Source organism: Coregonus clupeaformis, chromosome 9 (assembly GCF_020615455.1).
Source record: "Coregonus clupeaformis isolate EN_2021a chromosome 9, ASM2061545v1, whole genome shotgun sequence".
In the NCBI taxonomy this organism is placed as follows: Eukaryota; Metazoa; Chordata; class Actinopteri; order Salmoniformes; family Salmonidae; genus Coregonus; species Coregonus clupeaformis.
Window position 1 is genome coordinate 27,942,437 of NC_059200.1, and position 15,725 is coordinate 27,958,161.

General features: G+C 42.6%; 1 protein-coding gene across 2 annotated transcripts in view; it reads left to right on the forward strand.

The window, feature by feature from the left end:
* The first annotated feature begins 2,258 nt into the window (after positions 1-2,258).
* The window catches only part of nnt (nicotinamide nucleotide transhydrogenase), a 55,677-nt gene continuing 42,210 nt past the window's right edge, over positions 2,259-15,725 (forward strand). The window contains exons 1-4 of one of the 2 annotated variants that reach the window (XM_041886294.2): positions 2,259-2,341; positions 7,034-7,238; positions 14,698-14,927; positions 15,080-15,297. In XM_041886294.2, the coding sequence (XP_041742228.1) occupies positions 7,079-7,238; positions 14,698-14,927; positions 15,080-15,297 (608 nt within the window). In that variant the 5' untranslated portion in view covers positions 2,259-2,341; positions 7,034-7,078. Of the gene's footprint in view, positions 2,342-2,829; positions 2,993-7,033; positions 7,239-14,697; positions 14,928-15,079; positions 15,298-15,725 lie in introns of those variants that run through there. The other variant, XM_041886295.2, reaches the window with a different exon arrangement.

The following is a 15,725-nucleotide window of genomic DNA, read 5'->3' on the forward strand; positions in this document are numbered from 1 at the left end:
TGTTCACCATTGAATTGTTTGATATTCTGTACGTTGCACTGATCAGGGGAATCACAAATACATAGTAAACTGTACACCTGTACATTTGTGGGTGTCCCTCTCAACTGGGATGTCAAGCCCTCACCCTCAAGTGAAACACACTCAGCCATAAAGGAAATAATTCATTTCTGGGCTCTTTGGCCCAAACCACAGAACCCCAAGAATGATGTGGTTCTCTATTAGGATTGGGGGAAGTTCATTAACTGTAACTTCTAGGGGCCAGATGTGAAAGGGAGAGGACTTGAATATTGAAACGCCATTCACATTCCATGAGAGTGAAAGGTTAATTAATTAACAAATCAGTGTCTTTAAGGGTGTCTATTGACTTGTATCGCACACCATCATAAATGTAATCTATACTCTATATCTGGGCTGATTTTGGACCTAGAACACTTATATTCTAATGCTTCGCAGAATTTGGGGTCTGATAACTTTTCCTCTAGTTGTTTTTTGACTGACAATTTCATGAACACTGATCCACTCTTCACAAGACATGGCATTTCCCCAGGGAGGCAACCACATGATGGGCAGTGATAGGGCACGACACAACACCTGAGCTTTGTATTGTTGTCACAATGAGGCCATTTGCATGGTTTAGAAGTAGTACTGTGCCCCTCCCATAGTCTATAAGTATATAAGGACTGAAAGGGAACGCCCTTTTCAGAGTTTTCATCAAGCTTGGATTGAGTTTGTGAACCTCTCTGGCCGTGATAATAAAGACTGATTCATTTACATTGAGTTTGAGTCCTTAGTGGTGAATTTCCACGACAACTGTATACTGCGTCCTCTGTCCCTCTCATTTCTCCGCTTTCCTACCCAGTTAAAACGGAGCCTCGCATTCACACACACAGAGTTTCTGCCATTACGTCCTATGAACTCTGCCCCTCTTATCTCTCTCCTCACCAGTTAAGACCAAGCCTATGAACAACAGGACAGCCATGCAGGTGATTCTCCTAGGAATCATATTTTGTGCAGCGCTGGAGCTGAAATGGACAATCAAACTCATCCTTTGTTGCTGCATTGAATAATACAATTGCCATGGAATCTGATATATTGTGCTTTCTGTACATTCTTTTGAAAACGTGTATTGTCTTACAGTAAATTCTCTATGAAGGATGAGGAAGGGATCCTGCAGGTTGTCCTACAGGAAAATGGCCCTGAAAATCTTGTGGAATCCTACCTACAAGATATCCCACAGGATTTTGGGGCCATTTTACTGTAGGATTTATTTTAGGACTATCTGCAGGATTCATGCAGGATTTTTCTCCTTAAGGACTACCTGCAGGTTTCCTGCTGGACCCTGCAGGAGTCCTGCAGAAATTGTCCCACAGGGAAGTGGCCCCCAAAATCCTTTGGGATATTCAGGCTCTGTCGTAGCCGGCCGCGACCGGGAGACCCATGGGGCGGCGCACAATTGGCCCAGTGTCGTCCAGGGTAGGGGAGGGAATGGCCGGCAGGGATGTAGCTCAGTTGGTAGAGCATGGCGTTTGCAACGCCAGGGTTGTGGGTTCAATTCCCACGGGGGGCCAGTATGAAGAGAAAAAAAACACACCAAAAAAACATTAGTTTTCCTGCAGGATTCCTGTAGTAAGGGATTTAACAAGTTACATCAATAAGGGATCATAGCTTTCACCTGAATTCACCTTGGTCAGTCTATGTCATGGAAAGAGCAGGAGTCCTTAATGTTTTGTACGCTCAGTGTATATATTTCCAATGCAATAAAACAATGTAGATGGAGAGAAACTGCAGGCTTCTACATTTTGGCATATTAAATTCATTTGCATTTCATGTCTCCCATTCAAATCGTAAATTTCCACTCTTGCAGCCTCCACATGAGCAAATTACTGGCCCAGTTTGGAGGGCTTGGCCTACTTAAAAGTGTCCAACAGTACCATCTGCTGTAGACATTAACATCTTACACCAAACAGCCACAGACGTCAGAAATACAAACATCCATATTTTTGTCTCATTATTTAATTACTCACTCTCAAGATAAGAAAATACACATCTTATTTCATGTTATATGTTCATGCAACCATGATTTGATTGCTACATTGATTATGTTCCCAATATGATCAAAAAAGATAAACCCACAATTCAACTTTTTATTCTTGAGCATCACTTTGACAAATAAGTATGGAGCAAATCCTTCTATTGATCATTATGGTGACTGCCTCAAAAACGCTTAAATGTCTAGCATAGGTAATATGCTGTGTATCCTGTGCTGTCCCAATTCATGTAATTTCTTCCGGTTGGAGAGAAAGTTCGGCTGTGCTGTACAAAATCAAGACAGTCTGCAAAGGTCAGTTGTGTTATTTAAAGAAAGTTTGCTTTTAGACCTGTTGGTTTATTTTCACACACAAACAGCTGTGTTGGGGAAAGTGAAAGACTTGATGGCCTCCAGTTTGATGCAAAAAAAGCATTGTTTTTCTTGTTAGTATTCGCGTTAGCTCTGCTAGTTTTGCAGCCGAGTCCTTTCATTCAACAAAAAAAAAGGAAGTGATGGTCGGCAACTGCTCTAAATCCGTTCTGAACAGATGGCTCGCTATCTGTCAAGCTAATGTACAGTATTTTGAGGCGAAAACTACAAATAATGCCATGCATTTTACACAGCAAATAATCACTATTTGCTAATTATCATCACCCAGATGGCAAATTGGTGCTGCTGCATTGAATGAATTTGATTCGGTTCGTCATTCGCTTTTGTTGGCTCGTGAGCTAGCTATGCACGGATTTTTGCATAATTATATTGGCAATATAAACTAAAAGAACTGCCGATGTAACGTACATGTAATAAAACTGTCAATCACATCAAAAGAGACCTAGTTAGCTAACGTTAGACCGATGATATCTGGCTGGACTAGTTCGATAGATAACTGGACAACAACAACAACAACAATAGTCAGTAGACGGTTTTGGCTAAGTCTGCCAGGCGAATCATATTGCTGACGTGGTATGTATTTCAGTAGCTAGCTAGAGTTTTTAAATGACCCACGTTAGTTATTCTGAAAAAATGTGAGGTCACACACAGGTTGAATCTTGCAGTGTGGAAAGGACACTCATTGTGTCTATGAACTCTGCTTGATCAGCATACAGAGCAATACATTATAGTTTAATCCGCAGGTAGCATGTCTGCCTTCATTCAGTAGCTAGCTAGCTAGCTATGTGTGTAAGGACATAATTTGTAGCATTAGCTAATGCATTCCTCCTACTAGCACAGAAACTGGTTGGGAAGATAGGCCAAATTAATTGTAAACCTTTACAGTAAACGCACTAACGCACAAGTTCATGGTTTCACAATATCTGACATTTACAGTGCATTCGGAAAGTATTCAGACCCCTTCCCTTTTTCCACATTTTGTTACGTGACAGCCTTATTCTAAAATGGATTAAATAAAACATTTCCCTCATCAATCTTCACACAATACCCCGATAATGACAAAGCAAAAACAGGTTTTTAGGAATGTTTGCAAATGTGTGTGTGTGTGTATATATATATATATATATAATATACATACTGCTAAAAAAAATTAAGGGAACACTTAAACAACACAATGTAACTCAATCACACTTCTGTGAAATCAAACTGTCCACTTAGGAAACAACACTGATTGACAATACATTTCACATGCTGTTGTGCAAATGGAATAGACAACAGGTGGAAATTATAGGCAATTAGCAAGACACCCCCAATAAAGGACTGGTTTTGCAGGTGGTGACCACAGACCACTTCTCAGTTCCTATGCTTCCTGGCTGATGTTTTGGTCACTTTTGAATGCTGGCGGTGCTTTCACTCTAGTGGTAGCATGAGACGGAGTCTACAACCCACACAAGTGGCTCAGGTAGTGCAGCTCATCCAGGATGGCACATCAATGCGAGCTGTGGCAAGAAGGTTTGCTGTGTCTGTCAGCGTAGTGTCCAGAGCATGGAGGCGCTACCAGGAGACAGGCCAGTACATTAGGAGATGTGGAGGAGGCCGTAGGAGGGCAACAACCCAGCAGCAGGACTGCTACCTCCGCCTTTGTGCAAGGAGGAGCAGGAGGAGCACTGCCAGAGCCCTGCAAAATGTGCATGTGTCTGCTCAAACGGTCAGAAACAGACTCCATGAGGGTGGTATGAGGGCCCGACGTCCACAGGTGGGGGTTGTGCTTACAGCCCAACACCGTGCAGGACGTTTGGCATCGAGATGAGATCCTCAGACCCCTTGTGAGACCATATGCTGGTGCAGTTGGCCCTGGGTTCCTCCTAATGCAAGACAATGCTAGACCTCATGTGGCTGGAGTGTGTCAGCAGTTCCTGCAAGAGGAAGTCATTGATGCTATGGACTGGCCCGCCTGTTCCCCAGACTTGAATCCAATTGAACACATCTGGGACATCATGTCTCGCTCCATCCATGCTTTAGTCCAGGTCTGGGAGGAGATCCCTCAGGAGACCATCCGCCACCTCATCAGGAGTATGCCCAGGCGTTGTAGGGAGGTCATACAGGCACGTGGAGGCCACACACACTACTGAGCCTCATTTTGACTTGTTTTAAGGACATTACATCAAAGTTGGATCAGCCTGTAGTGTGGTTTTCCACTAATTTTGAGGGTGACTCCAAATCCAGACCTCCATGGGTTGATACATTTGATTTCCATTGATCATTTTTGTGTGATTTTGTTGTCAGCACATTCAACTATGTAAAGAAAAAAGTATTTAATAAGATTATTTAATTCATTCAGATCTAGGATGTGTTATTTTAGTGTTCCCTTTATTTTTTTGAGCAGTGTGTGTATGTATGTGTGTGTATGTGTATATATATGTGTGTGTGTATATGTAAATAAGGTATATATTTTTTTATATATAAGTATTCAGACCCTTTGCTATGAGTCTCGAAATTGAGCTCAGCTGCATCCTGTTTCCATTGATCCTCCTTGAGATGTGTCTACAACTTGATTGGAGTCCACCTGTGGTAAATTAAATTGATTGGACATGATTTGGAAAGGTACACACTTGTCTATGTAAGGTCCCACAGTTGACAGTGCATGTCAGAGCGAAAACCAAGCCATGAGGTCGAAGCAATTGTCCATAGAGCTCTGAGACAGGCTTGTGTCGAGGCACAAGACTCTTCCTAGAGCTGGCCACCCGGACAAACTGAGCGAAAAGGGCCTTGGTCAGGGAGCTGACCAAGAACCCGATGGTCACTCTGACAGAGATCCAGAGTTCCTCTGGAGATGGGAGAACCTTCCAGAAGGACAACCATCTCTGCAACATTCCACCAATCAGGCCTTTATGGTAGAGTGGCCAAATGGAAGCCACTCCTCTGTAAAAGGCACATGACAGCCCGCTTGGAGTTTTCCAAAAGGCACCTAAAGGACTCTCAGACCATGAGAAACAAGATTCTCTGGTCTGATGAAACCAAGATTGAACACTTTGGCCTGAATACCAAGCGTCACGTCTGGAGGAAACCTGGCTGTGGAGATGTTTTTCAGCGGCAGGGACTGGGAGACTAGTCAGGATCGAGGGAAAGATGAACGGAGCAAAGTACAGTGACATCCTTGATGAAAACCTGCTCCAGAGCACTCAGGACCTCTGACTGGGGCTAAGGTTCACCTTCCTACAGGACAACGACCCTAAGCACACAGCCAAGACAACGCAGGAGTGGCTTCGGGACAAGTCTCTGAATGTCCTTGAGTGGCCCAGCCAGAGCCCGGGCTTGAACCCGATCGAACATCTCTGGAGAGACCTGAAAATAGCTGTGCAGCAACACTCTCCATCCAACCTGACAGAGCTTGAGAGGATCTGCAGAGAAGAATGGGAGAAACTCTCCAAATACAGGTGTGCCAAGCTTGTAGTGTCATACCCAAGAAGACTCAAGGTTGCAATCGCAGCCAAAGGTGCTTCAACAAAGTACTGAGTAAAGGGTCTGAATACTTACAGTACCAGTCAAAAGTTTGGACACACCTACTCAAGAGTTTTTCTTAATTTTTACTATTTTCTACATTATAGAATAATAGTGAAGACATCAAAACTATGAAATAACACATGGAATCATGTAGTAACCAAACTATATTTTAGATTTTAGCCACCCTTTGCCTTAATGACAGCTTTGCACACTCTTGGTCTGAATACTTATGTAAATGTGATATTTCCGTTTATTATTTTAAATAAATTAGCAAAAATTCTACACCTGTTTATGCTTTGTCATTGTGGGGTATTGTATGTAGATTGATGAGGAAAAAATACAATTTAATCAATTTTAGAATAAGGCTGTAACCTAACAAAGTGGAGAAAGTCAAGGGGTCTGAACACTTTCCGAAGGCACTGTATGTTATATCTGACAGAAAGGCACTAAATATCTGGGACCATTATTATGAATGCCCATACAACCCTGCTGAGCTGACCCTGTTTTCTGTAGTGGTGTACTATTTAATCAATACCGCCTGGAACCCCCTAGGGCCTGAACCACACCAGAGTCTTCCAGTCAAGATGTTCACTCTGGTAACAGCTCTTATCTCGACACATCAGGCCTCTGAAGTGACTAAACACACAGCTACACAGGGTCACCGGACGTTTGTGGACATTATATTTGGAGTGTCCTAGACTGCATTTTCCACCTTAGTTTACAGCTGGGTCTCTGTCAATATGAAAGCCTATTTGATTTACTAATTGAACTGACACATGCTGAAAACAGTTAAACAGGTATTTTAGTGACGCTAGCAATTTACTTGAAGTAAAATGAGATGTCCTGTTGCTGCATCATTTTAGGTGGTAAATGGGCATGTCTGTGTATAGCACACGGGTGCACATTCTTATAGCATTAACTACAGAGTTGTGTGTGTAATGAGAGATCAGCTGAGGCGGTGGTATAGGGGCTTGTGTTTAGGGACAGAGTTGGGCATGCCACGATAGGTCAGTCAGTTTCTCTACTGTTCACAGTTCCCTCTCTCACCGTCTCGCCCCCCCTTCTCTCTTTCCTGTGTTGTGGTGTGTGTGTGTGTGTGTGTGTGTATAGGAGGAGGGTCGATCCGGCTGCACAGCTCCTCCTTGTGTGTCTGCGATGGCATCGAGCCTTCTGCGTGTGGTGGCTACTAGCTGCTCTGCTCCACTGTTCAGTGGGGTGGCCTGTGTTCGGCTGCATGCTAGTACCCGGTCAGTAAAGACGCCATGCCTGCGCTTCTTCAGGACTCAGCAAGCTCTCAACCGCTGTGCCAGCCCAGGTAACTAGCATAACTACTCTCCCTCTGACAGGTACACAGCTTGAGCACAACCGCAATCACAATGCACATACACACCAACGTAAAACATAGGGTTGCCTTGTCTTATGCTTAGTCTCGTTGATAAAATATGTTATCCATAGGTTTTGTACAAACATGTAGCCTATCATCCACAGTCACCTGCTTACTCAGACAATGCATGTCTTGGTAGTTGTCCGGAGAGGACGCGTGGCAGGGGCCATTTCAATAACTTTTGCCACCTCATCTTTTTTTGCCTTTGTTGCAACCAACCAACGTCATATTATAGATACTACAGTGTACAGCCACAGGTCTTCCTCTTCCCACCCCGTTCTCTCTTGGCTGTGTGCAGCCACCAATACCTGCAACTAGAGTTAGAAATTAATGAGGTGTGTGTCTAGCCAGAATCAGCTGGCTGTTTGCATGTTCCAGCTAGGGCTGGGCGATATGGCCAAAATATCATATCACAGTATTTTACAAATTTGGGGCAGTATTTTATGTTTTTGAATAATAAAAGTTTAGCTAAATTTGCTTTATGAGTAGTGTGTGACCCTACAGTGGCAACACATACATTCTTAGTGATTTCAATGGGTCTTTCTCCATTATGATTGTTTTATACTGTTCAATTCAACTTCAACCTAAAATAATTTCCTGCATTTCCTGCACTTATTTGAGATAATTTCCACACTGCCACGTAGGGCTGCACAATATGGGCAAAAAAACTAGGCCTTATTTTTAACCAAATGTTGCAATTGCGATTTGACTTGCTATTTAGATCAAAACACTTGGGTGAACAGTTGGAATCTTGGAAATAGACTGTTTATTCTAATTCTATAGTTAGAATATACATAATAGTGGGGACTTTGAATACACTGTTGTTTGACATGACAACGAATGAAAATGCCAGGGAGGAGTTATTGTGACAGGGTAGGAACCAAAGTGATGGTCAGTGTTTTCCTAGGGGACCCTATAATCTTTGGCTACATTCAATGTTTCTACATGTAGCCAACACATTCATGCTTCACCTATTCCTCTTTGATTTGGAAGATACTGTTGCACAAACAACATGCTGATTTAGGCCTACACCAGCACTGGTATCAGGCTGTATTAGCTAGCTACATTTGCTCCGACTCAGTACATTTATTAGCTAGCTCGCTAACTAGCGATTAGCCTTAGCGGCTAACACGATTTAGCAAAAACGGCTAAAAAAATACTAACTTTTTGCAGATATAAGAAACACAAAATAATAGTGTAATTATAGAACGCTTGTGGATTTATATTAAGAAGCAAAGTGGAAACAACGTCGTTATCATCAACATTGTTGCAGGTGCTGCATTGACCATGCAGACTGAATGCAAGTGTCTCCTGGTAAAGCAATAACAATGTGCTCCTTGAGTGACATGGGGCGAGGCAGGGTTTGCAGGTCTTACAAAAATGTTGAGACCAATGAACACTCAAAACCCACCCAAAAGGCATGAAAATGAGCACAATTTTGTTTTCCCTCAGCAAGAGAGTAGTTGCCACATTTACACAATAAACCCTTTTTCCATAACGTTATCGAGCCAATTAAGAAGGAATATCACTAACTTTTAGCGACGTTATAATCAAAATTTGGTTATGATGTGACATAATAAAAGAATTTGAATATGTCTCAAGATAAAATATTATTTGCCCTTTTTAAACTCACCAGATCATTTTCCATTAATGGATGTCGATTTAACTCATTTGAGTGCTGTGCTTAAGCAATAAGGCACGAGGGCGTATGGTATATGGCCAATATACCAGGGCTAAGTGTTGTTCTTAAGCATGACGCAAAGCGGAGTGCCTGGATACAGCTGTTAGACATGGTATATTGGCCATATACCACAAACCCCTGTGGTGCCTTATTGCTATTATAAACTGGTTACCAATGTAATTAGAACAGTAAAAGTAATTTTTTGTCATACCTTTCTTTCAGGGGTCGTACCCGGTTTATAATTGTAGAAAATTCCCTTTTGCGCATGTGCATAACTAGATAAATCCGACAGGAGCGTTTGACTGATGAAAGTTGGACAGAGGATCTCGAAATCTCTGAGCAAGAAACACTTGGACGAATTAACAAAAACGAATGTTAGGCTATTTTCTGGCAATTGTGCCATTTTATGTGGCAGATGTTAAGACTACAAACTGTTATAAATGTCAATTTGCAAGATTGACTTGTCATTTCTATAGGCACAGACTACAGACAAAAAAATCAACTTTTCCATGGTTTGCTTAGCTATACTGAACAAAAATATATACACAAGTTACAGTTCATATAAGGAAATCAGTCAATTGAAATAAATAAATTAGGCCCTAATCTATGGATTTCACATGACTGGGCAGGGGCGCAGCCATGGGTGGGCCTGGGAGGGCATAGGCCCACCCACTGGGGAGCCAGGCCCAGCCAATCAGAATACATTTTTCCCCACAAAAGGGCTTTATTACAGACAGAAATACTCCTACATTTCATCAGCTGTCTGGGTGGCTGGTCTCAGACGATGTTGTGTTTATATTTTTGTTCAGTGTAGATGCAGGTAGCCTATAGCCCATGATAGGCCTACATTTAATTTCAGATAGCCTACAGGAGCCTAGGCAAGATGTAGGCGAGATGTAAACTGAACGATTTAGCAGCTTGCTTAGTTCAAATTGACAGACTAATTGATTCAACAAGAATAGTGAGGTGATTTCGAGATAAGAAGTGCTTGTTTCCCAATAGCCTGCTGGAATGGGCTTCTGAGGATGGGGTCGTAATTTCAATCACTGAATTAAATATTAATCATTTGTATATGAACTGAATATGCTTGTCAACAACAGCCAAAGTTTTTAAAAATATATTTAACCTGTAGCCTAATCTGACTGATTGTTAACGTTGATCTAATGCGTTCTAACAACTGATCGGCAGTTGCGATAGAGCTTTGATAACTTCCAATTTAGTTAACTAAACGTGACCTTTAATAATTGCATAATAACACAAGGCTACAACAACATAAACTGAAGTTATAGGCTATTTATTAAATCAGTTTGCCAGCTTCAGGTAGGCTACACAAGTGGCACAAATTGATTTGCAATGACTCCAGTGATATTGTCATTTCAACATATTTATTGTATCAAATGGTAGATTACAATGGCATAAATACTGAACAAAAATATAAACGCAACAATTTCAAAGATTTTACTGAGTTACAGTTCATATAAGGAAATCAGTCAATATAAATAAATAAATTAGGCCCTAAACTATGGATTTCACATGAATCGGCATTGGCGCAGCCTGGGATGAGGGATAGGCCTACCCACTTGGGAGCCAGGCCCACCCATTGGGGAGCCAGGCCCAGCCAACCAGATGAGGGAGGAGGATTTATTTCTTTTTTTTATGAGCATGGCCTTGTTTCTATTACAGGATATTGGATGACTGTCATTCATATTCCATTCACCCAGCTCAATGTAACATCGATAGGTTTAGGCTACTACATGATACTCAAATTTTGAGGTTGCTACAACCTAGCCTATGAATGAAAGTTTATAACTAAAATGTTAATCTAGAGAATTTTGAGTAATCACATTCAATACCGCCTTGTACACTCTTGCCTGCATCTAGCTGATCTAGGGTGTAATCATTAGTCCAACAGTTGCAAATGAGAGTTTCTGTTGGACAAATTCCATTTCGTTCCGTTTGCTTTTGTTTAAGAAAGGTTTTTCAACAGAATCGGTGGAATGAATACACCCCTGATCACACACACACACACATTTCACTTTCATAGCAGCCATATAAAAACAGCATGATCACTTTGCTCGTTGTGTATATATAATTATTTCTAGCAACTATCTATGCGCTCTCCTCCTCTCTGCTTTTCTCTTTGCTTGTTGATTTCAGTGCACAATACATCAGCTGTCTGTGACCAGGCGAAAAAACCTTTCCAAGCCAAACCTTCATATCATGACTGCTAACCGCTACACACAGCCTACATCATTGTCACCTCATCGTCAACATAACTACTAGAACTAACGCGTTAGTAAACCCACTACAATCATGCAGTACAGTGTAGTCAGAAAGCAGTTTGGCAGTTACACCAGTGGGCCCCGGTGGCAATAAATTAATAAAACCAAAAGCTTACCTTAACTTGGAAGAGTTCCGGTGTTGGATAGCAATAGCCAGCTAGCTAACATAGCATCCCTCTCTGTTTGAGCCGGGTGTTTGAGTAGGCTAAACTAGTTAGCTGCATTCAGCTAGCTAAGTGAAAGTTAAAGTTAAATTTTAAAAAATTCAACCAAATCTAGTTAGCCAGCTCTCTCTCTCGCTCGCTTCTCCTTAATTTTGGAAGAAATTAATTTGTTCAAAACTGTTCAACTATTGTTTTTCTCTCTCACCACGTTGTTATGCACTGCAGTGCTAGCTAGCTGTAGCTTATGCTTTCAGTACTAGATTCATTTTCTGATCCTTTGATTGGATGGACAAGATGTCAGTTCATGCTGTAAGAGCTCTGATATGTTGGAGGACGTCCTCCGGAAGTTGTCATAATTACTGTGGAAGTCTGTGGAAGGGACCTTCATTGCAAAACAGTGTGTTTTAATCAATTATTTGGTGATGTGAATATATTTAGTATATGAAATTCACTGAGGAGGATGGTCCTCTCCTTCCTCTTCTGAGGAGCCTCCACTGCGGTATATAGTAAAATATGATATACCGCCCAGCCCTAGTTCCAGCTTGTGTGCATTTCTTAGTGATCCTGTATGGGTGAGTTTGTGTGCCTGCGTGTGATCCTGTATGGGTGAGTTTGTGTGCCTGCGTGTGATCCTGTATGGGTGAGTTTGTGTGCCTGCGTGTGATCCTGTATGGGTGAGTTTGTGTGCCTGCGTGTGATCCTGTATGGGTGAGTTTGTGTGCCTGCGTGTGATCCTGTATGGGTGAGTTTGTGTGCCTGCGTGTGATTCTGTATGGGTGAGTTTGTGTGCCTGCGTGTGATCCTGTATGGGTGAGTTTGTGTGCCTGCGTGTGATCCTGTATGGGTGAGTTTGTGTGCCTGCGTGTGATTCTGTATGGGTGAGTTTGTGTGCCTGCGTGTGATCCTGTATGGGTGAGTTTGTGTGCCTGCGTGTGATCCTGTATGGGTGAGTTTGTGTGCCTGCGTGTGATTCTGTATGGGTGAGTTTGTGTGCCTGCGTGTGATCCTGTATGGGTGAGTTTGTGTGCCTGCGTGTGATCCTGTATGGGTGAGTTTCTGTGCCTGCGTGTGATCCTGTATGGGTGAGTTTGTGTACCTGCGTGTGATCCTGTATGGGTGAGTTTGTGTGCCTGCGTGTGATCCTGTATGGGTGAGTTTGTGTGCCTGCGTGTGATCCTGTATGGGTGAGTTTGTGTGCCTGCGTGTGATCCTGTATGGGTGAGTTTGTGTGCCTGCGTGTGATCCTGTATGGGTGAGTTTGTGTACCTGCGTGTGATCCTGTATGGGTGAGTTTCTGTGCCTGCGTGTGATTCTGTATGTATGTGTGATTATGTACTGATGTGTTGGTATAGTGCTGTGGTTGTAGCTGGACTATGCAATTCTTTTTGAGACAGGCCTGTCATGGTTGACATTCTTGGCGCTGTGACAGCTGGCAGATGCTTTTCCTGGCAGAGTATCAACTGAAGGGGCCAGGGTGTAGCAGCAATCGAGAAGACACGTCTGCTAAACACTGTTCTTTACATCACTGTCTCCATAACTGTCTCTTTCACCTATTGGTGAACCACATCAGCCTAATGTATCTGTCTCATTAGCGGCTTCATTTAAAAGTTGTTTTTAACCAGTAGCAGCACTGCTTATATCTGATACTTCAATGCCTGATTGAGCTCCAAGTCAAGGTATGAATATGTGCACATTATCTATACTGGAATGCACACTAGTGCCAGCAAATCATAATTTGCTTTCAGAAGAACAATTAGAGCTAAAACTTCTGTTCTTGGGGTCAGTCTTGTGGTTCACTCTGCTCTGGGTCAGTATAGGTTGGTGGCAGCCAGACATTCCAATGCTGTTTATCTATAGACCAAGAGTGGAAATTTCCATAGGGGGCATGTGATCTTTCTCACAATGAAGGCAGAAGACACACAGTCACAGATTCACACCTCTCCACTCCAGTCTTATGGTGTTATTGAACAGGCTGTAAACTCACTCTTGGTGGTAACGTCTTGGTAGAATTGACAAATTGTAGCCTACAAAAAGGTGAAAATGTGTTTTTGACCAGTGCCCAATGAAGAGGGTGGAGGGTGCGACGTTTTAGCAAAGTGTGTTTATTCAGAAAACGCCCCTTGTCCCCGAGTCGAGTGGTTTATTGCACACAGTAGTCTCAAAGGTCTCCAAAGTAGTGTAAAATGTCCCTCTGGTTAGCAGCGATTGTTGTAAACTACTGTGCATCATATATCCTACCCCACTAAATTCCACCTCATTCATGAGTGTTGAGAGCAGAGTAATTAATAGGGCTGGGAATTGCCAGGGACCTCACGATACGATATTATCACGATACTTAGGTGCCGATACGATATGTATTAAGATTCTCACAATTCTATATGTATTGCGATTCGATACTGTGATTTTATTGCTATTCGATGTACCAAACATTGCTCACCATATGTCTGCAACTAACGCAAAAATAATATTGCGATGTTGTGAAAACTACATGTTATGATGAGTTTCTAGGGTATCAAGTGATTACGTATGTAAGGATGTACTTAGACACTTTTGATGGGGAGTTCATATAATATATTTAATATGGTACCATGGTTAGTTATAACAGACGAAGGACATAGCCCTGCCTCTGCCATCTTCCAACTCCAGAACAAAGATCCACTCTCTCTATATATACACTATGTTACAAGTTTCTTCACGAACATCTGGTAAACCTCCATGGGCACGCCCTTTCTTTAATGTTATTACCCTTTACCCCTGTCACTATATCCTGTCCATCAATTATTCTAAGATCAACCTCAGTAATCTCCTTTGACAAAATGGAATGTAGACTCTGTGGCACCAAGCCACTTATCTACCAACTCTCCCGTCTCACACAACGCTATGCAATGACATCATTACACTATACAATACGATATATCGTCAAAGATAATATCCCAATATGTAACTATGTATTTTTTCCCCCCATCACTAGTAACATATATTTCGTTTTAAATGGGTCAACTGTTTTATGAATGCTGAATGTTTTACATAATAAGTTTGAAACCCAAGGCTCCAACTTGATATCATCTTCAGCAAGTCGGTATATTTATCACAATATATGTCAACATAACAAAATAGCAACATCTTAATATGGTCTGTGTCTAGTTTTCCGAATGCGGATGTTTTTAGGATTTACCTAGTTTTCTTCAACAAATATCTTTGCAGATTACCCTTTGCTGAATGAATAAAACGTACCTCAGTGAATTGTGTTACTGTTCTTCCAGGTATTCCCTATAAGCAGCTGACGGTGGGTGTACCGAAGGAGATCTTCCAGAATGAGCGTCGTGTGGCTCTGTCCCCGGCCGGAGTGCAGGCCCTTATCAAACAGGGCTTCAACGTGGTGGTAGAGTCTGGGGCAGGAGAGCCCTCCAAGTTCCCCGATCAACAATACATCCAGGCTGGAGCCACCATCGAAGACGTCAAAGATGTCCTGGGCTCTGATGTGCTGGTCAAGGTAAGGGAAGAGGCTATGTAAGTGATGAAAATAGGGTGGATAGTCATTTAACCCTCATTTGCTGCCATGGTAACTATTGTATCGCGTAAGGGATTTTACATCAAATGTCTCTATCGCTTGTCTGTGTGTTTGTGTCTGTGTCTCTCTCTCAGGTGCGTGCTCCCATCTTCAACCCTGAGCTGGGAGCCCATGAGGTGGAGCTGATGAAGGAGGCAGCCACTCTGTTCAGCTTCATCTACCCGGCCCAGAACCCTGAGCTGATGGACATGCTCTCCCAGAGGAAGGCCACCGTGCTGGCCATGGACCAGGTGCCCCGCGTCACCATCGCACAGGGCTACGACGCTCTCAGCTCCATGGCTAACATTGCAGGGTGAGGACATGGGACGGTATGGGTGGTGTGAGGGAGGGCGGTGGGACGACTCCCAGAGCTGGGGGGGGACTCCCAGAGCTGGGTCACTTGCCTTTTTCTTGCTAATGTGCTTTATTTGTGTAGCTTACAATGACAAATGGCTAAATGGTGAGACAATGCTGGAAGACTAGAGAGACAAGTAAAAGCTGAATCTTCAAAGGTACAAGTTTATGTCCAGGACAAGTATTTTGAAATGCAACTAGAATGAATGAGCCTGTGTCTGAGGCAGTTTGTTTTAATTAAAATGGAAAACATTTGCTTGTTGAATGCACTTCTCTTGGTCTGCTCACTACTGTGTCTGTCCAGCTGTATCATCTTGGCTCTGCTGTCTGTGTGTGTGTGTCTCGGTGTGTGTGGTCCACTTGGCAGAGTAAACCGCTGTGATGTAT